Here is a 23,369-nt window from a genome sequence, read left to right as displayed (position 1 = left end):
TAAAAGTGATTCTTACCATATATGACTGATGGGCAGGCTGTTGTATAATGGTTTAATGTGTTTTTAATGGATGACATGATTACAAATAAAGGTTCTTCATTGGCATCTGTGGTTCCATAAAGAACCTGTAACATCCATGGCATGAAAAGGTTTAGATTATTAAAATTTTCAAAGAAAACTGTTTTTAAGAAAGGTTCTTCAGAGAGGCCAAATGGTTCTTCTGCAAAAACATTTTTGCAAGCTTTATTTTAGGAGTGTAGGATCATGTCAGGGAACCCCATTTCCTGTTTAATAAATCTTCCTATGCATTGTAGAGCGTCTGGATTAGCATGGAGCAGAACGTCTCCATAAATCCAATCCTTTCTGTTCAGCGACGCAAAGGTGGATAAAGGTTGTTAATCATATGTGTATAAAGACAAGGACACAACATTATCCACTCTGTCAAAACATCAAAATCGCAAGTCGGCTCAAATCCATATTTTAAACTACTTTTGCCTTTAGAATTTCAACAGGCATTTGATGAGCAACAGGGTGGAAAAGATGATCGAACACTCATCCTCTGTACGTACAGATAGGGACTAAATCATTATGTCTTTCGACAGTCATACAAATTCAAAGCCTGGTATCCCTGGAAACCATTTTCAAGGTAACACTGCTGTGAATGACAGCTATTAGCACCGAGTCATTGTGAGGGAAGTGCTGGCTCTAGCTGGGCCTGATACATGGACCGAACAGATGAAGGCTAATCACGCCAATGTGGGACACAAAAATTCACATTTGCATCCAATACTAACATTCAAATATTTAATTAGCAATTACCAAATTGAATTATAAACAGACAGGACCATTTTAGTGCAAAACGCTCATAAATGAAGTAGAATTACACAATGATGACAATAAAGATATTAAGATAATGTTAAGTCTCCATAAAACACTGACAATGGCTATCATTTAAGCCATTTAAATCTCAGTTGGATAACTGTCAATTCATTAAGAGTGCCTCAATGAAAAGAAATGAATTCATAATGAAAGTTTATGTCGCTCTTATGATAACCCCTTGGGTTGGAAAGAAAAACGCTTCGCTTTGCACTTCTTACGTCCCCAGACTTTTGAATTTCCTTCAGTTTCACAAAAAGTTCTTATAAAAAAAAATCACATCTGAATACAGAAAACTAAATATCACTCGTTTAAGAACATCTTCCAGGCTTCCAGGTTCTCCGAAAATCACAAGCATTCAAGAACCATCTTCCAGACCCACTACTAAGTGTTCCAGCACAACCATAACAGAAAACCATGACATAGAAGAGAGAAACATTTAGATGCTGCCCTCTTCTAAGTAATATATGCACACTTTTTGATGCTTTCAAATGTTTTACCTTTATTATTTTATAGATTTTATATTACAAGTCTGCTTTTTGTAACATGAATAACAGCTCTGCAGTATTTACTTCACATGGTAGAGAAATCAACAGCAAAGAATCAACCGACCAGACACTTTTGTGCTTGAGAGTCAGATCTAATAAGGTAAAGACAAAGACACATTTACAATATTTAAATAAACTATTATTCAGTACTACATAATTTATCTGATCTTCTAACAGACAATGGCAGATCTAGACAGTTGCGTCCCAAATTCAAGTGATGAGAGCTGAACTGTTGTTTCAAAGGCAAAACAGCTAAAGTGACTGAAGAGTTCTGAAGGACTCCATGGAGCTTCAGACAGCGGCTCAGGGTTCAGCGCTGCTCTGCGCTCGGTTCTAGAGCAGGTCGGGGAGGATGAGACCTGGAGGTTTGGGTTCCACACAGTTAATCCAGAAGTTAGCACAGCTGGCGTGGTACTGGTGACCTCCATAAATGAGCTTGAAGTTGTCCGTCTCTGAATTAAAGGCCTGCAGAGGATATGTACAAGACAAGGGGAGAAAAAAGAAAAATAAAGATTTATAGAAAAAAAGTGACTGTAGGGACAAGTTGGGGTTGAACTATATGTTCAATACAAAGGTTTTTTTTTTTTTATCATTACCATATCGGTTACTGGACGATATTAGAGAAATGTTTGCAGTGAAACTTTAAAAAGAACGCTAGTAATTTAACTTACCGTTGAGTTTAAACTTTAGAAAATATCAAAACCAATATCCATTTTTCATCCTGTAGCATTTTACACAATAGCTTTTTAGGATTTTCATTTTCAGCAAAAAAAAAATTCAAAAATTATTTTACAATTATTCTGATGTTTTTAACAGCTGTTTGGACTTTCATTCTGACGGCACCCATTCACGTCAGAGGATCCACTGGTAAGCAAGTAATGTAATGCTGAATTTCTCCAAACCTGTTCTGATGATGACACTGCTCATTGAAGATTTCACATACACAAGGAAATTTTGACATTCCTTTAGAAACTAACAAAAGCAGGTTGTGTTTAATTTGTGATGCTGCCGATTAAAGCTTCAACTGTATTGAACCCAGAAAATTACTTTACAAGTAAGCAGGGTCTCTATTAGTCACTGACTTGGCTCAACAAGTACTACATTCAACCTGCATCTCTAAACTCCATGTTAGCATATTTATCTAGTCATATCTGACTGCAGTGTGGCATAAAAGAGACAAGAGCGCAACACCATACTGACATCATTTGTAGGATCAATAGAGAAAAATAAGTGTGCAATCCTCCCACATATGCCCTATATATAGAAAAGAGAATCAAGAACCAAGTGAACTTCACTCAATATATCGATGTGCAGTGTGCGAGTGTGCTTTCATTCTGAAAGGCGCAGCTGTAGTTGTGCATTTGTGATAAGGATGTTACGCAGAATGAAGACCTAAGAAAAATATCTGAGCTGATGCTGGAAGGAGAAATGACTCATGTTGTGAATCCCACACTTGTACTATGCACACACACTCCATTTCTTTCATATGCTCTTGACAATACTGTCCTCTTTAAAGGATGTTAAAATAGCAACATTAAGATCACAAGGAAATTTAGATATTTTTATCTAGTTATGCTTGCTTTGCTATTTTACAGTTCTACATGAGTTCTACATATATAAAAGGGCTGCTCCGATCACGATCGGCCAATCGTTAATGCGCATCTCGTCAGTAAAGCCGGTTCTCTAATCAGCGGTAAATTCCCTCAGGTGCGTGATTTCACTAAATTCCCTCAGGTGCGTGATTGCAGCTGTTACTACACAGAGCCATTGTTAACGGAGAAGATGCGCAAACAAATAATGAAAATGAACGTGGATTTGCGCATCTTCTCAGTTAACAATGGCTCTTTGTAGTAACAGCTGCTCTATGTGAAATCACGCACCTGAGGGAATTTACCGCAGATTCATTTTCAGCGTTTATTTGCGCATCTTCTCAGTTAATATATATATATATATATATATATATATATATATATATATATATATATATATATATATATATATATATATATATATATAGCATGTGAACAAGCACTAGAAATGCATATACTACTGGTTTCTTTAAGATTAAAATGTGCACCAAATCTGTGTTTGAATAAAAAAAATAGTAAAAACAGTAATGATGAAATATTACAATTAAAAAAAAAAAAATTCTGTTTGAATACATTTTATGTGCATCCAGCTGTGCTACAGGTGCTTGAATTAAATAACCTGGCATCTATTCGAATTTTAGCATGGACGCCCCACCTCACAGAGTTTGGACCTTTAATGGGCTGCTGCATTAGCGTTACATTAATTCACATTAAATTCTCGACACACAGTATAATCTAAACACTGCTAAGTAAACATTCAATTTAACCGTTGTTTACTGCACAAACAAAATTATCTTCTGAGAACCCATAACTACTTAATTGACTTGAAGTGTGCAATTTTAATGTCAAAATACTTAAATACGGCCTCATAGTTTACAGTGCAGAGAAGTACAAGTCAGTCATTTGCATGCTGACTTCCTGAAGCATGTAAACACTATGGCACTCTCTAAATGAAGCTGTCTGATGCATCTGGATCAACAAATATTTTAAAATCTTATAGTGTGTTTAATATAGCGGTTTAACCCTTTCATGCATTGTGGTCACTACAGTGGACAGCTATTAAAAAAGCATTTTCTTGAATTTGCACGGGTTTTTATGGCAAAGTTGCACATCAATCTCTTCATTGGACCCTGGTGCATCATCCTATAAATTGCAACCAAGTGGCAAGCCTTTGTGTTTTGATTTTTTCCCCCTCCAAACCAAGAGGGCCAAGGGTCAGTCAGACATGCCAAGTTGCTCCAGAATATCCACCCATTCCTTCTATCCTAGGAGACTCTTGTAGGTAAAAAAAAATATTGCAGCATAAAGCAGTATCTAATGAGTCAGATCACAGTAAAATTTTCCAAGTTTTGATTTTAGATTGAGCGAAAACTCTGATTAATCACATGTCCACTGTAGTGGACGTCATGCATGCAATGGCTTTATTTCAGCTACAATTCATAATTATAATGTGAATATTGTTTTTGAAATTTAAAACTTAACTTAATATGCATTGACTTTCTACTGTAAATAAATGTATTTGTATTATTAGAATGTAATTTTCATTGACATCAAAAAAAGTCATGTGATTACATAATGTATGACACTTGTAATGCATTACTTTACTTGTTAGATCAAAGTAAAATGATTTTATAACGCATGTTATTGTAATGCGTTTTTTTACTAATAACATCAAAAACTAATCTGATTACGTGATGCATGCTACTTTTAATGCGTTTCTTTACTCATAACATCAAAAAGTAATCGGATTATGTAATGTGCGTTATTGTAATGCGTTTTTTTACTCATAACATCAAAAAGTAATCTGATTAGGTAATGCATGTTACTTGTAATGTGTTACCCCCAACACTGATCATTTCAGATGAGATTGAAAAAAACGTATCGCTAGGTTTTCTCAGAGGAGGGCTATGATAGAAATGTGCATGTCCATCTTGAACATAATCATAATTATCAGCTAATAAGGGTAAATCTCCATACTCTGGTGCACTGGAGGGAGCATCTGAGTGGTTTCCACAGTTGTACCTTGACAGGCTGTAGAAAATTCTGATGGAATCACGTCCTCATGTTCTGATATCATAGATACGCGAAGTGCAACTTGTATGAAGTTCTATGAAGCCATTGCAATATTTTGCATTTATATTTTTTGAATATATTTTATAGTTTTCACATTATTTTATATAATTGCATTGATTAGTTTGTTAAATTCACATAATTTATCTGTTTGATTATTGTCTTATATTCAATACAGAATATCTTCAGTTTAAACCAACCGCATGCTGTCCACTCAAGTGGACATCTGAAGATCTCTTTGAAAAATTTGTAAAAAAATAAAATAAAAATCAATTCTTGTTTTTCATGCCCTAAGAGCAATAAAAACACTTAAAAAATCCTGACTGAGGTTATCATAATTCATGCATGAAAGGGTTAATATTTTTCTTACATGAGTCTTATAAAATAAGTTTCAAACAGGCAAACAAGCTTTTATTTTTATGATGAACTGAAATTGTATTAAATCTTTATAAAAAAAAAATATTTGTGTTCTATTATTACCATTATAAAATATTAATTGTATCAAATATTTACACTACTTTTTGGGGTCAATGTTTTTTTAGACAATAATAATTAATCAGCATAATACATTAATTTGATCGGTGACAGTAAAGGAAAAAAAAAAAAAACCTTGCAACCCCAATCTTTTGAATGGTAGTGCATTTACAATTTGGTTTTAGATAAACAGAGAATCTGTGCAAAGTATTAAATCAATACACTGCTGCCCATTCCGGTGGACAAATCCTGTTAGCAGATTCAGCAGGATCACGTCCCTCCCCAGCGGGGACAGAAACTGAATGCTTGCCCAAGGTCAGAAGAGTGAATCATCCACAACCCAGTGTGATCTCCACCTGTAGCCCAACACCACCTTTAAACATCTCCTCTCAGACATGTTGCTCCACCTTCAAGACCCACCCAGACAGAGACGCTGCCTCAAACCCCCCAAAACCATTAAGTGGGATATTAATCGGATGTCAGGAGCAGACAGAAACTGCTCTATTAATCTGGATGTGTTCGGCGGATCTGTTAGCACCTGTGTTTTTGGTCACGGTGACTGATGGCTGAACTGCGTCTGCTCCTCAGACATCCATCCCATGATTCCTTGCTGCTCTGAGCCCCTCCTTCCCTGATTGCATCTGAAGTACTACGAGCAATGTTTACACCCCATTACATCAGCAAATCTTGCCCGTTGCATTAATACAAGAGAGATTTAGGAGGGTATCAGTGAGGCGAGGAATCTTAATGAGCAGATTATCCATTGTTTGTCAACAAGGCGAATGGCAATGTGTAAATTACGTGCTTAAACCAGTGCAGGATTGGATCGCATTTATGAAGAGTTTAAAGGGATAGTACACCCAAAAATGTTAATTATCATAATTTACTCAAAGTTATTGTGGTCTAAACTACTTGGGTATAAGTACTATTTTTTATAACCATTAAAAAAAAAATCTTATGTTTTACTTGAAATGAAGCAAACATTTCAGCTATCTACACATCTTATTTTCATTTTGTTTAACTTGATGTACTAAAATAACTACAACTGAAATTAAATGAATACAAATTGACATTTAAAAAAAAAAAAAAAAAAAAAAAAGACAAAATTACTATAACGTTTACATTTATGCATTTAGCAGATGCCTTTATCCAAAACGATTTACAGTGCATTCAGGCTATACATTTTAATTTTTTTACCAGTATGTGTGTTCCCTGTTTAGTTACAATTAGGAAAATACACAAATAAAAACGAATATTACAAAAACTATAATAGCATCTCAATGTATCTAAACGAATACTTATTTAACAGAATGTCCATGCTGATCTATTCCAGACATTAAATTTTCTTAGTATTATCTCTCTTTTTGTGTCCCTCGGAAGAAGAAAAAAAAGGTTTAGAGCAAAATGAGAGCAACTCCATGACAATTTTTTATTTTTGTGTAAACTATTCCCTTTATTATAATATTGTTCTCCAACGCCCCGGGGTGCCAAAATGACGAATGCATCACCTATTTGTTGCCTGCCTCATGCTTTTTGGCCATCAGTCAGACTGACTAACCGCTTCAGCAAGACAAGATCGACATGAAAGATTTCTGGCTAACACTTTCAAATAGGGAACACTTATTCACTATTAACTATGTCTTTTCCCTCAATAAATTCCTAATTTGCTGCTTAATAGTTAGTTAGGGATGTAGGATAGGATGAGGGATGTAGAATAAGGTCATGTAGAATAAGGCATTAATATGTGCTTAATTACTACTAATGGCTAATATTCTAGTAATACGCATACTAATAAGCAACTAGTTAAGAGACCATAAAATAAAGGGTTACCGATTTCTGTAAATGCTAAAAAAAAAAAACAGGAGCTAAGAGCTTGCAGCCAAATGAAAACACCTAAAGCTACTTGAATGAAAGCATGGCCTCGACTGAGCGTGCGCCTCTGAGAGCCGGTTTTGGCAGTCTGTAAGGAGACAAGTTTTTTGGTTTCTTTCTGATAGGGGAAATTAAATGAATCATTTGTTCAATAATTTAAAGCAATAGCTCACCCAAACAATTTCTATGCAATTACAATGAATGAGGACTGAAACTTTAAAAGGAACATGAAAGCAAAAGCATCATAGAAGTATCCTAATATGACTCATGCTCTATATTGTTAGTTTTTACCATAGCTTTGTTTGAGAACAGGCCAACTAAAATCTCTACAGCGAGTTGTTAAACCAGTGCAACCGGATCACTGATTCAGACAGATGAAGTCGAGATTTATGAACTAGTGGATCAGGGTATTATTTTTTATCTAAAACAAAACTAAAAAAACATTTTTCTAACTCAAATTTAAATTAAATACAAATATTAGATGAAAAACTTTACATTTAAACTTTATATTTCCTAACTGGCAACTAACTGAACATTGAGGCACTAAAGATACGATTACTAATATTGATTAAAAAAATAAATAACTAGAATAAAAATTTATAAATAAAAGTAACTGTGTAAACAACTGAACTGGATCAATGGATTTGAAAAGATCCGAGTCAACAGAGCAATTATTTTACAAATCTGACATAGCTGCTACTCATGAATGACCAATGGAGAGATGTAGTGTTGTCACGGTACCAAAATTTCAGTATTCGGTACCGATACCAGTGAAAATCCACGGTTCTCGGTACCAATTTCGGTACCAAAGCAAAACACAAAAATATGCTATTTAAAAAAAAAAATAAAACCAATGCCATTCTTTATACTTATTTACAATTGTGTTTAAAGTTTTTCTACAAGTTATATAATTATGAAAAACAGTAAACAAGTTTCACCCAAATTTAATTTGTCTTTTAATTTAAACATTTTATTTTTGGTAAATAAAGGGGATTTGCTATTAAAATTAAAACATGGAAGAAATATTGTGATTTATTTCTTTAAAAAATAAAGTTTTATAAATTTTTTCAACAGTAGTAGCAGTATCACATACATTTTACTAAATAATAGTAATATCTCTAGCACAAAGCCTTTATGTAAAAATTAACTTTTAGGCCTAATGAATGCATATTTGTCATTTTAACTGAACTTAAGACTGGTGGTGATGCTTAAGATATTTTTAGTCATTGAGGGTTTCTGTAAAAAAATAGTAATAGATCATAATTATTAAAAGAAAATACTACTACTAATTCTACTATCATACTAATGTATATACAATGCACTATGAATTGATGAGCTGCTGGGTTCATGAATATTAATCACGTTGTCTGCGTTCGGTCAAACTGATTTGCTGAAATCAAAACAGGGACGTAAGAGATCAGCCCCAGCCAATGAAATTGCTGTTTGCGCATTAGCTCCGCCCACTACCGGAGAAACCGGTATGTCTTCTGCTTGTTCAAAAATGAATATGAATAATTCTAAATGAACTCCATTACAGGGAAAGACAATAAAGAATAGTTTACATATAGCGTGTCGATTCAGCGTGGTAAGACTCTCGCTCTCTCTCTCTCTGCATGCGTGAGAAACAGCGCTATCAATAAAGCGACGGTGAGTCGTGCCTTCACAAAGAGTTTACAGAGCATCAATTACAGGTGCGCTGTGCGTCCATTGAGATGAACTGAAAAGTTCAGATCGCTTGATGGAGAGAGAACTCTGAAGTTCAGATGCTGAAATTAATGCAAGCGTTTTCATGACTGGATTTTGAGATTCCGTCCTCGTTTTCTGCTTCGCGGAAATCATAGCGCTGAACCGGGTTTGAACGGGACCTCGGTACTACCGGTACTTAAAGAAACCTGGTACAGTCACATTTAAATTTTTTTAGTACCGACTTGGTACCGAAGTACCGGGTCTTTTGACAACACTAGAGAGATGGAGCAGATGTTAGCATTTTCAGTGAATAAAGACTTCAATTTAGTTCATTTGGGCTTTTATGAAGTCTATAATGCTTTTAAATCCTTTTATTGAACCATGAAAGCTCTGGTTCCCATTCACTGTAATGGCATGGAAAAGAGCAACCAGAACATACTTCAAAATTCCTGCTTTTGTGTTCAACAGAAATAGATTTTAGTTGACTAAATACTGAGAATCCTCATTTTTGGGTGAACTCTCGCTTTAATAGGCAATATACTGTAGGTGTTTTGTGTGTCATTAATGGTTGTATGCAGGTGTGTGTTTTCGGGGTGTACAGACCTTGCTGCGTGAGTCCACGTTGAGCAGACACACTCCACACGCCAGCTCTTTGGCATTCTTAATGCCGTGCCTCAATATACAGGAGGAGAAGTCCAGTGAGCACTCATCGGGCTAGAGAAGAAAAAAAAAAACAAAAAAAACACATGAAAGCAGTTCTTAAAAAGCAATTGGGACTCCATTGCATCCTCCACACAAATCCCTGGCTGTCAGTCAAACTTCAGTTCACAGAAGCCATTGAACCTCATAGCGGATGATTGGCCCTGCAGATCAATACATCAGCTACAGAATCGGTCCAAAACAGCAGGATTCAGGCAGAGAGCGCCCATCGACTCTCTAACCATGTTCATTTTTATCATGCTTCAGAGCGTTTGTGGTTTTACGGCAGTGTGCCAAGACTTTATTCTCCTGAGCTGATATTATCTGACCACACAACTCTAATATTATCTGCTGGCATTGATATTCTCCCATAAGCACACTGCATGATAAAGCTCTGTTCAGCACTCAGCAATCTGTTCCATACTACAGCACCTATTTGGTGTCTCATTACTTGTATCAAGATGCATGAATACCACATTTTTTGAGAGAACTATGAGATATTCTTTATCATCAGACATAAAATTTCTCCAACAGTTAAAGGGTTAGTTCATCGAAAAATCTAAATTATGTTATTAATAACTCACCCTCATGTCATTCCAAACCCGTGAGAACTCCGTTTATCTTTGGAACACTGTTTAAGATATTTTATATTTTTTGCAGCATCGAAAATACATTTTGGTCCAAAAATAGCAAAAACTACGACTTCGAATCATTCGATGTAACCGGATCTTTTTGAACCAGTTCACCAAATTGAACTGAATCATTTGAAACCGAGAAGACCATGCTGAATAAAGTCGTATTTTTTGCTATTTTTGGACCACAATGTATTTTCGATGCTTCAACAAATTCTAACTGATCCTCTGATGTCACATGGACTACTTTGAAATACTGTCCATGTCCAGAAAGGTAAGAAAAACATCTTCAATGGAGGGACTGAGAGCTCTCGGACTAAATCTAAAATATCTTAAACCGTGTCCCGAAGATAAATGGATGTCTCACGGCTTTGGAATTACATCAGGGTGAGTTATTAATGACATTTTCATTTTTAGGTGAACTATCCCTTTAAGCCAGCTGTAAAAATTACACCAAAAAAACTGATAGATATGTGTGTGTGTGTGTGTGTGTGTGTGTGTGTGTGTATATATGTGTGTGTGTGTGTGTGTGTGTATAATATATATACACAGTACAGACCAAAAGTTTGGACACACCTTCTCATTCAAAGAGTTTTCTTTATTTTCATGACTATGAAAATTGTAGAGTCACACTGAAGGCATCAAGGGCTATTTGACCAAGAAGGAGAGAGATGGGGTGCTGCGCCAGATGACCTGGCCTCCAGTCACCGGACCTGAACCCAATCGAGATGGTTTAGGGGTGAGCTGGACCGCAGACAGAAGGCAAAAGGGCCAACAAGTGCTAAGCATCTCTCGGGGAACTCCTTCAAGACTGTTGGAAGACCATTTCAGGTGACTACCTCTTGAAGCTCATCAAGAGAATGCCAAGTGTGTGCAAAACAGTAATCAAAGCAAAAGGTGGCTACTTTGAAGAACCTAGAATATGACATATTTTCAGTTGTTTCACACTTTTTTGTTATGTATATAATTCCATATATAATTCCACATGTGTTAATTCATAGTTTTGATGCCTTCAGTGTGAATCTACAATTTTCATAGTCATGAAAATAAAGAAAACTCTTTGATTGAGAAGGTTTGAATGGTCTGTACTGTATATATATAAAAAATATATATATATATATATATATATATATGCGCGTGTATGTATGCTGCCCTATTAGTAGAAAGTGCCTACTGCTCCAGAGCTCACATTTCACATTAACCATAGTTTAACTCCACATATGTAATCATAATTCATCAAATCAACCAGACTTTTGTCTGTTGCACTGTAATAGAAATACTACTGTACTTAAAAGATGTGGTATATGTTTATTTCATTAAAAACTCACCGTGAGGTTTGCCAGCGACATGAAGCCCATCAGGTTGTTCCACACGCGGCTGATGCCTTTAAGCAGCTCCTGTAGTTTCTCTGAAGAAACAGCCGTGGCTTTGATACCCAGCTCTACACGCTTGGTCACGCGATACACCTCCACCACACCTAAACAAACATACACCAGAAAAATCTTCTCAAAAACATGAACAATTCAACGCAATTCAAAGCTTAGAAACAACAGCAGATATCAAGAGATGCAATGATAATGACTGTTGTGATTGTTATGGTATAAGTAAAGGTAAAGGCTATTCATCATAGCAGCCAACTCACATTGGAAAAATGAAAAGATGCTATTTGTTCTCCATAAATTTGACACTTAAAACAAAAGTGCAAGTGCACTGTGGCTTTATTCAAACAGAGCAAAATTATGGATGTGACAAACACAGCGGTTCACAGTACAAGACTTTAATTGATGGACTGGAGTCGTGTGGATTTCTTGTGAATTATTCTTATGTTTTTATCAGCTGCCATTCACTGCAGGATCCACTGGTGAGCAAGTGATGCAATGCTAAACTTCTCCAAATCTGATCCAATGAAGAAACAAATGTATCTACATCTTGGATAGCTTGAGGGTAAGTACATTTTCAGCTAATTTTCAATTTTTGGCTAAACTATTCCTTTAATAAAACTTTTTTTTTTAAATAATCAAATGTCAAGTCACCCTTTGGGATGCAACACTTATGTAATGTCATGCAAATTTGACAGTTTCAGACAATTTTGCACACTAATAATGTCTCTCGCTTTTCATATATGTGACATTCACCACATAGTTAACACTGAGTCAGTTGTTGTTGAAACAGTATTTCCATTTTTCTCTTGGCATCATTACTATAGATACCAAAGGAAAAGTATTATGGATAGACAACACTGTATGAACAAATGGATCAGTAAAGACAATGAGTTCTGAAGATCAGATCTGAAATGCAAACTGGATTTGTGTGCAGTGCGAACAGAGCCTGTGTGTGTGTGCGCGTGTTAAGAGAACCAAACAGGAGAAACAATAACCCAGTGGTACCGTTCCCAGCACACCTCAGTGCTGAACATCCTTTTACACTGAACCAATTAGAGCGGCCCAGAATAGTTGCTCTGTTCTGTAACACTAGCCTCCCAGTCAGACCCAGAATTCCCTGCTCAGTCTCCGATCACAATTGCTAGAGCCGGATAAAAGAGCTTTAACAGTTTGTTTCTACGTAACAATAGCACACCATGTTCCCCTCCGGCTGGCATGAGCACGTACAGCTCATTAAAGCCGCCCTGTATGAGACGGTGAGTACAGAAATAGGAAGCAGATAACCAGAACACCTGGGCTGTCTGTTTTACTGAAGACTCATGAGGAGCAAGTATGAATGTGAATGAAGAGATTGTGTGACGGAGCTGCTCTTGAGTTTTACGGATGTCTATTATGATGGTTAAATCTGGTCTCTGACCAGTAAAAGTGGTGACTGTAGTCTAGTCTCACCCAGCAGGTACTCCATCCCTTGTGCTGACTGGATGACCTCTGTGCACACCGTGGAGCTACTGATGCCATTAAGGGTGTTATTGGCAGTGGTGATGACCTTGCAAAAGAAAAAACAAGACAAAGCTGTAAAGTGTTCATATTTTATATCGAATCGTGTAATCATGATATGACACTTCGAAGACTATGAATAAACTAATACAGTTTTAAAGTGGATGCCAAGCTCATTATGAGCATGTGATTGGAGGTATGCATTACCTGCAGAGCTCTCTCCAAACACCTCTGCCATTCGTACGTGTATCGCTCACTCTCCTGCCACAAATGTTTGGATGAGACAGAGGGAGAAAAAGAGGAAACCGAATGAGAGCTTTGTTCACTGAGAAACCTCAGGCTGTTTTCAACAAGGAGAACCTGTATGTGTGCTCAAAGAGAACATGTGTACCAGAGAGAACTGAGAGAGTGAGTGACTGACCTCCACCTCTCCTGTGAGGTCCTTGTACTTGTCGCGGATGATCGGCAGCGCAGGTTTTTCATTTAGGGTGTTGGATCGGTCTCTGAAGGGCTGCTCGGGGGCAGGAGAGGGGATGGACCGTACAATTTCTTTCTCTCCCAGACTGTGGCTACGCTTATGAGAACCTTTACACAAACAAATGGGTCAATGGTAAATGGGAGTGACCATGTTAAAGAAAGTGAAACATCTAGTTTAAAACATGTGACAAGCTCTTAAACATGCTCAAATGTTGTTGTTTATATATATATATATATATATATATATATATATATATATATATATATAATATATATATATATATATATATATATACACACACAAATTTCCCAGAAAATTTATTTTACAAATTTCAAATCAACAATGTTCTTGCCATTAACAAACTAAAAATATATATTTTCAGTAATTTAAATAAATTTTGAATTTAAATAAAACAATACTACATAAATAATTTAGAGATAGAAAAATATAAAGATAAACCGTAGAAATGTTGCCTTGGCAACTAACTGTAATAAGTTGGAAGTACTAATATTTTATAATCACAATCCAAAAACATACTACGATGTGAAAAGGGGATGACACACCTTACCCCACTACTTTCTCTATATTTAATGCATGAATTTAATTGGAAAGTTTTAATTATACAGCAGGATCGACAAAGCACTCAAATTGACATTGCAAATCCACGTGGGGCCACAACAAACCACAAACACCTAATTTGCAACTAATGATAATTATGTGCAAAAGGGCAGCAAAATAATACAGGCATGCATTATTCATCAGGCATACAATCAAACTGGCACAAACACACGCCATGCACACAAAAGCAAGGAGATGGACAGTGGCATGACAAACTCATAAGACGCAGCGTCAGGTAATCACACCCCAGCCTGGAAGCACATGAGTCTCTGCAAGGTTTCAGCCGCTAATCTATTCCTGCATGAACCCCACTCCTCAGATTAACTGTCTGATAGGAGGCCGGCAGGAGCAAACCCTCTTTTTTTGAACAAAATCAAATTCAGTGGATGTGGGTGGGGATCAACAAGAGGCAAATAAGCTTTTCTGTTATCGAGTAAGTGCTAATGCATTATTGGGGAACGAGGATGAAAAAGCGTTGAGGGATTTTGGTGGCAGTGTTTATCTATTGACGCTGCTATGAATTTCAGACGCCACTCTGCCATCTGTTGACTTTCAGAGAGAATGCAGCGGTATAAATGCACCGGATCCAATGCACTCATTCACTAAAAATGGTGTGGATTTTGTATTCGAGTCCTGATCAAGAAACAAAATTCCACCTAATATACAACACGTGCATATGCACATTCATTAGTTCTTATATTAATGCTAATGGATGTTGAGTATTGTAAATAAGTGACCAGGATTAGTTATCTGCATAAGCAAGATAATGTGTACAACCTTTCATCTATCTCGGCAAATAGACAGTGTACATAAGCATATCTGCATTATTACACTGAGAAACTTTGCCGCTTGAGCTATAATGCAACTTTTCTTTTCCACTGTGTGAAGAAATTTTTTTGTAATCTTAGAATAGATTTTAGTTAAAAAGTTATTGGTGAAAAGTTATTGTAGAAACGTTCATGCACACAAATTTGTGTACACAGTGAAAGAGAAGCACGGTCTGTTAATATCGGAGCATATCTGGGAGTTATTGGTGAATTATGACTTGTTTGTAAAAACATTCACACTCCGATTTAATGCAAAAATGTGCATATATGCACACAATGAATGTGACCCTACTGGCGGTTAATATTTGAGTGTTACTGGTGCATCATGATTTCGCAAAACATTCATATTCAGATTTCACACACTAATTTAAATGTCCATGTTAGTGAATGAGACTCACGGTCTTAATATTTGAGCATAAAATATTGTGATAGTGTTGAAAATGATGAATCATGATTTGTTCGTGAAAACATTCATACACAGATTTCACACGTGGGTATGTTCATGAACTCTGATTTCAGATTTCACACGTAACTGTGTGTGAAGTGAACACACTTCATGAATGAAACCCATTGAGTTAATATCCAAGCATTAAATATTGCACTGACACTTACCCAGCACAGACAAATCAAAGGTGGCGAGTTCGTTCTTGATCATCTCTTCACTTGATTTCACTTTGCCCTGCGTGCTGGCTTTCAAGAAGTCTGACTTGCCGAATTTGGGCTTGTCACCTTGGAAGGCTCCAAAGTCATCCGTTAATTCACCCTGGTTGCCCTCTGCTTCTATGGTTCCAGGCGGGGAGTCTGATTTCTCCGAAACCATGCTGGCAAAGTCACCAAAGTCATCGTCGTCATCTTGACCGGCCTGCTCAATGGAGCCAAAGTCAGCGAAGGTTTCAAATCGGCTTTCGGTGGTGGAGCCACCATCTTCGATTGGGAAGGTGGTCACCTTTGCAACCGTGGTGTGGGTGATGCTCTCCGAACTTCCGAAAAAGGTCTCTTTCTTCTGGACAACAGCTGAAGATGGCAGTCCTCCCTGGAGCTTCTTACTTTGAACAGACGAGAGATCTTCCTTGTCGGACCAGTCGTAGCTGCCAAGACTGCTGACAGCAGATGTGCCAAAGGGGTCAAATTTTAAATCGTCAGACTCTGTAATGACAACATACGACATCCCATTCAAAAAAACAAAATAATTTAGGTCTTAGTGCTGAAACAACTGTACTACTTTTGTTATAATGCCTTTTTACAATTTAGTAAAGCATATTCTTGGTTCAATAAAAGCTATTGTATAAAAGTCTATGAAGCAAAACATTCCAGAGGGCTTATATTAATTCTGTATGAAAAGGCATATTTAAGTTGTCAAGTTATATGAATTGCCCATTAAGTGGTGGGACTACTGTTCTAGGCTGATAAACTTCTAATTGTTACAGTTTAATTCTTTCCAAAGCAGTGGTTCTAAACCAAGAGGGCTGGGCCCACCAGAGAGTATCAAGATGAAAAATGCATTTAAATTAATAATATTAATAAAATAAATAGATTGTGTGTATCCCACTTTCTCTTAATAATAATAATAAACATTTGGGGGGGGGGGGTGCTCTGACATAATGACAATGAAAATACTGGAAATTAGCTATATTGAAGAACTCCTGAATGTTGTGTGGATCAACAGGGCTTGAGAATCACGGATCTAAAACCCCTTTTTGAAACCATTGCACATATCATGTGAAACTTACCATGTTTGCCAGCTTTACATGGTCAGCAGCCAAAAGACTGGATTAAAACTGCATCATTGAGAATTACTGAAACAAATGGCTATATTTCTGAAACGAGTATTTCAATATTTTAAAAAGATGAACGTACAATTTTTAAATTGGGCAAAGGGTCACTGGGCCTCTCTAGCTGCATCTAAACTCGATTATACTTTTAGCTGGTTACCCCATTTAGTCTTATTTGTTTTTGCATTACGTATAATTATATATATTTTTTATGTACATTTAGAAATAGTTTAAAACCCACTGACGTGACTGGGGTCATTTTTTTCTATTAGAGTCATACTGATCCATTCCATTAATAATAGACTGGTCACTAGGTGTCTCGAGTGCTCCTTGCTCATGATGAATTATTCCTGATATTGTCATATGATGAAGCCCTGGTTCATTAACTAGACACTTCTGGCACAAAGCCATTCTAATGATTCCCGAGTCCTTATCTACATCCAGAAGTCATTCTGAGTCCGGGAGGAAACGCTCAACTTATTGACTAGACTGGATGAGTGACATCTGCACGTCTGGATTGATGAATGCTTTTCAGATTTATTACTAGAAGTAAAGCCTGACTTTGAAGGTCAAAATGGCTGTCAGTTATTCTGCACCTTTCTTTCTCTAAAATGAATCACTGTTTTGACTGAAAATCACAACGGAGCTGTTACTCCAAGATACAATTTTCTGCCTTTTAAGTGTAGAATGTTGACGTGCAATTAGGCCATCCTTAAAAATATTTATCTATATTTTTCTATATTTTATCTATATTGGTCTATATTTTTTTTTTCAAGTTTCAATGTAAAAAAAAAAAAAGAACATTTTGGTTATGGCGATGACGTAGGTATGAATTTAAACAAATTAGCATATCGTGACGTCACTGAATGGGTCTTCAACCCGTGCCTTCGGGCGCATAATTGCAAACCTCATTTTGATGCAGGCTATATAGACCACAAACAAATTAAAATCTGTCAAAAACATGTTTATTGCATGATTTTCAGGGGAGAAGAAAAAAAATTAGGTACTGTTATAATGTTTTACTTGCATCCACCACTAGGTATCAATGCAACCTACAAATGAGAGACCATTTACTTTGCTATCTTGGGTTGCCACTTTTGTGGAAAAAATCCTGTTTGATTTGAGTGACAAGTGTTCATTGAATTGATTGTAAAATCATGTCTAGAAGAATGTCTAAAGTTTTATACGGCAAATAACACCAAATATAGGTAAATCCAAGGACAACAGGCAGGACGAATGTAAAGACCAATATTTCTGATGATTTATTGGCGTGAAGTTACGTGCACAATGACAAACAGGAGTGCAACATTTTCAAAAAACAAGCAGAGTGGACTGCCATAATGCAAAACATTTACTGCAGGCTTCAACATGGCTGTGTTTACGATTAGAAATGTAAACAACCAAAAAAACAAAAAAAATCGCAAAGGCGATTCTAGGGCTGTCAAAAAAAAAAAAAAAAAACCAAGCAAAAACGTTACATTCGAATTTTAGGTGAGCATTAAGGAAGCTGCCTTATGTATGTAAAGCCAAGTGGACCATAAAACGCATGCTTTTCAACGCCTTATTAATTTTTAAAACGCCGTTATTAAATAAGCGCCGTTACGCGATAAGTTAACGCCAGACGCCACCACGCGTTAAAATAACGCCAAACGCCGACAGACGTTAAGTTAACGCGACACGCTACTTAAGATGCAGATTTATTTACTCATCTACATGGACACACCTCTCATGGCTACAAGGACTCTACGGCAAGTCAGAGCATCCAGTTTGCAAGAGCGCGAAGATGGCAAGGATAGCCCTTACAATTATACATTCAGCTTTTGTCTCATAAAGTTATCACCCCAGGCACGAATGAGTGCAAATTTGTAAATTTTATTCAACAGTTAAATTAATAAGAAAGTAATATTTTATTATTATATTATATTTTGAGTAGGCTATCATTTCAATTTAATAAATAGTTGGCGATAGTTTGACAAAAATAGAAATAGTTGATCTTTATCAGTGGCGCACGAGATGCGATGACGATGTATGTGGCATTGCATTATAAGGTTATCTTAGCCCATCCAGTTGAAGCCACTACGAAAAAAAAGGAGAACATCAATGTGGAGAAGATCTTGTTTACATCAAAACTGAAACCAAGCCGTTCACACAGAACGCATATTTCGCGCATTTTCTAGAGGGACACCGTTGGACTCGCGTCTCGCACAAGAGAGCCGCATGTTTAGAAAGACATGTAAAATGAATGTATTTAATTTAATATTCTAAAAATGTCTCAAGACTTTATGTTGGGTTTTGTTCCTCATCCCACTGCATCTCATGTTTTTAAATGAAAAAAAAATGTATTCTGTGTGACTGGTTTTCCGCCCTTTTTATTTATTTAACAATGCATGCATACATGACACGGTTTTGTTTATAGTTCTTTAAGCAACTTAATATTTAAAATAATTATGAACCAATTATTATGTTGTTTTTTTCCCACAGTCATGTATTCTAATGCTTTGAATAAACGTGCAGTAATATTTTGCTCGATGCGCCTCGATCTTGAGGCCTCAGAAGAGAAGCAAAAAGCTTTTCACCCTAACTGAAATTATGCATTTTAAATTCGAATTTTGATCATATTTAAGTAAAAAAAAAAAAAAAAAAATCGAATTCAGTTTTTCAGCTATTTCGACAGCCCTAGGCGATTCTAGCCCGAATCTGTATCTGCATGCATGACTGTCTGAATACCGGCAGAATTCACATTTCTGTTGTTAAAAGAGAAACATTGTGCAGAAGTATTATTTGCAGTTTGCGTGTTTGTCCGAAGCTGCAGTTGCTGCGTGACGCGTGTTCCAAAAAAAACACTGTACGCGCTCCAAAAAAAAACTAATAAAAAAAAACCTGGACACGCTCCGAGAGGACGACGTTAAAATCAATTTCCTATTTTCGTTTTCGAAACTTGTGTTGGTTGATCCAATCGATTCGTGCAATAGATTTTCGAACATAAAGTGACAGTCGACACGGACACCGTTTTAGACTAGACGGGAGAAGGGATGGGAAAAGATCTGGGCAACGTTTTTCCAGAACTTCGTGCCAAGTTAAAGCGGTGTCGAGCTGTTTTAATGCATTTTTTAGATGTATTATGGTGCCCGAACCCTTATAACTTTGAACATTGACCGCAAACATTTTGTTTACTGCAGCCGCAGCCATCATTACCAAGCGCGAACCGTTGACTCTGACAGTGAATGAGAATATGAGACGAAGCGAACGCACAGGCCATAGTGTGACATCAGTGTAAAAAGATGACGTCACTGGTTTTTTTTTAACTAAGGAAGATAGCCTTCGTTTGTATGTAGGCCTAGGAAATCTATATATTTACAATACTTAAATATAATTATTATTTTATTGCTTTTGTATTAGTTGTTTGAAGAGTAAAAAAAAAATTGGTCGGTCTTAACGCAAATTTACAATCGGCAAGTCGGTCGGACTAAAAGCAAAAAAAAAAAAAATTGAGTCGGTCCTAAATTGACAGGGTCGGTCGGGTTACGGCAAACAAGAATATTTTTAAGGATGGCCTTATTCACACTCTCATACAATCAACCACACCAATAGACTGATAAAACATCTGCAACGATACATTGTGCTGCGCTCTTTGAAGCTACTGCATAAACTTACTTAAAATACTGCTTAATTTATTTATAAACGAGGAACTGGCTTCATTTGGAAGCCATTAATAAATATAAGTAATTCACATATGCATGAAAACAGCTACTTCCCTCACAGTTGAGCGGGGCATGACTTTTCACATAGTCAATCAGTTTGTGAAATTGACAAGGACCCGGTGCAGTGTGATAATTCTGATGACTAAATATGCTTTGGGTGGCAAGATTGAAGGATGAAGAGAGAAATCAAGACGGCACGCATGTCTGCTGTACCATTAATAATATTAATAAACATTAATAACTATTTAAAAGGACCGTTCAACCAAAAAAAGAAAATTGTCTTTGTCAAGTTGTTCTAAATATAAATAAGTTCAAAATATCATCTTTTGTGCTCAACAGAAGTTGAAGTCGGGAAACAAACAGTTGATGAAAAAAAAAAAAAACTATGAATGTCAATGGCTTCCATTAACTTTCGTTACCAACAGAGAGAATTTTCATTTTTTAGGTGAACTATCCCTTAAGTGAGCTGTAGATGAAAGCAAAGGTAGACAATTAAATACTCAATAACTGCTGACTCTGATAAGTAAAAAAATAATAATAATAAATGATAATAAATAATACTGCCCGATAACTGATACAGTCCTCTCTGCAAATAGACATGACCTAAGACCTTCAAAGTATATACCATACTGATCAAACTACTTTCATCCCTCACAATCCCTCTCATTTCATTACAATCATAGCATCTAGTCTAAAGTCTATTGCGGCACTCATTTCATGTTAGAATTAGCATCAATATTACCACCTTTACTTGTTTTTGACTTTTTCAGGTCTGGTTGTTGGCTCTGGTGAGACCACACAAGTGTAAGGGAACTCTTCCTACTGTGCTTTCTTATTGCCAACCAGTCTACACACACACACACACGGGCTGATATGATGCCTGACACTGACTGAATGAAATACTGTGACTGTGTTCTCACCCTGATACATGATGAAGATGAATGATAAACTGAAAAAGAACACACTTTTGGGATGCTTTTCATGCAGAACAGATAACACGAGAAGCAGATAATGAGTGTAAATAAATGGTGACTGACGTTAGGAAAAGATTACAAAAAGGCTCATCAAGAGCTCTTAGGGGGTCACTGAGGCCTCCAAGGAGAAGATCTCACTAACTGTGCTCTACGATTTCCCAGCATGGACTGGAATCTGATGCCTGTTGTATGCAGCTCAAGTACAGGGCAGCCGGTTCATGAGTCTGTGATATGACTCGGGTTAAATAAGGTAGTGCTTTGTATTTTTTGCTCATGTATGCACTGAGGCGAGGCATAGAGGATTCTCCATGCACAAGCAACATGGATAACCATCACATGAACGGTTACGTGCAAAACAAGTGTTTCCTGGATGATATTACCTACAACAACTGTGGATTATATCAAGAGAAGTCGTTGTATTACTTGACATTTACTGTCCTTTTATCTGATCTACAATTCCACCTTCATATCAAGATCATTTATCGTGCTTAGACAAATCTAGTCGCCTGCACTGGAAAAACAGCCAAGACTTGAGCGTCATTAGCATTTGAATCTGGCTGTTTAAATATGTTCAAATCAGTTTAATTGTCAGTTGTCTAAAATGATGAAATCAGATGTTTGTTTTTGCAAACCAAAAAAAAAAAAAAAATTATGAAATCTGATTAAAATCATGTTTTCAGAAATTAAATTCAGTCTAAATGGTTAGATCTGATTTTAAATGTTTTTTAGGAATTTGGGAAACGTACATAAATGCCAATAAGGTCTACACAGATGTGTCAAAATCATTTTCCGTTTTTAATTTGCTTATTTAATTTATTATTTTTTAGTTTCACTTTTAGATTTATTTCCAACGTAACGAACAATATTATGTGGCTATGTACTGTAGAGACTGAGTATGAGTATGAGAGTATGATTTCGGACACAGCATACTATATGCACGCATGTATAAAATATATGAATGTTTTCAAACTTATTTTAGGCATTACCATAACGCCTTTGAGTTCATTATGTCCCAATGTATGGAATGGACATATGCAGCCAAATTTGAAATTTTCAGTCCAAATATCTTCATTACTGTTCCAGCCATTCTAATTCTCTTGGCAATATGCTGCCACTTAAATCATTACTACGGCAAGTAACGTAGATATTACAATAACTAAACAAATGGATCTGATTTTATCAGTTGCGAAATGTCAGTGTGGACAGTCAGTCCAGAAAATCTGAGAAATTAATCAGGTACCCCATGAACAGCTTTTCTGCATTCCACCATTATAATGTGCTGCTTTGGTTTGCGTTTCAGAGACACCGACATAAAGCAAGGGAAACAGGGTTACCAAAGAGAGATGACGTCAATGTCAACATGAACAGACGAACGACAGGAGAGAAAACCAAGTCACGAGCTATTAGAATTAAATACTGTATATAAATGTGCTTTCGTAATTGCCTGATCATCTGATAACACTAGGAGTTAATAATATCAGGTATTGTGCCGTTAGCGATAATACTAATCTCATGAGATATACATAAAAAAAAAAAAAACACAAGCACAAGTTTTGACTGGTTAAAAAAAAAAAAAAAAAAAAAAAAAAATACTTAAGCTAATTAAATATAAGTAAATAAATAAACAACAATAAATACTGTAGGTTTACAACTGTGCATGATTCAACTGGAATT

General features: G+C 36.3%; 1 protein-coding gene across 4 annotated transcripts in view; it reads right to left on the bottom strand.

Moving 5' to 3' along the window:
• Positions 1–1,351: 1,351 nt before the first annotated feature.
• Positions 1,352–23,369, bottom strand: part of LOC132122867 (synergin gamma-like) — a 42,053-nt gene continuing 20,035 nt past the window's right edge. For 3 of the 4 annotated variants that reach the window (XM_059533356.1, XM_059533357.1, XM_059533359.1), the window contains 7 exons: positions 15,861–16,394; positions 13,747–13,910; positions 13,533–13,586; positions 13,278–13,374; positions 11,775–11,923; positions 9,719–9,829; positions 1,352–1,889 (listed from right to left, as the gene is read on the bottom strand). In XM_059533356.1, the coding sequence (XP_059389339.1) occupies positions 1,758–1,889; positions 9,719–9,829; positions 11,775–11,923; positions 13,278–13,374; positions 13,533–13,586; positions 13,747–13,910; positions 15,861–16,394 (1,241 nt within the window). In that variant the 3' untranslated portion in view covers positions 1,352–1,757. The remainder of the gene's footprint in view (positions 1,890–9,718; positions 9,830–11,774; positions 11,924–13,277; positions 13,375–13,532; positions 13,587–13,746; positions 13,911–15,860; positions 16,395–23,369) is intronic. The other variant, XM_059533358.1, reaches the window with a different exon arrangement.

Source organism: Carassius carassius, chromosome 41, assembly GCF_963082965.1.
Source record: "Carassius carassius chromosome 41, fCarCar2.1, whole genome shotgun sequence".
Taxonomy (NCBI): domain Eukaryota; kingdom Metazoa; phylum Chordata; class Actinopteri; order Cypriniformes; family Cyprinidae; genus Carassius; species Carassius carassius.
The sequence above is the reverse complement of the archived record's forward strand: the minus strand, read 5'-3'. Positions and strand labels throughout refer to the sequence as shown.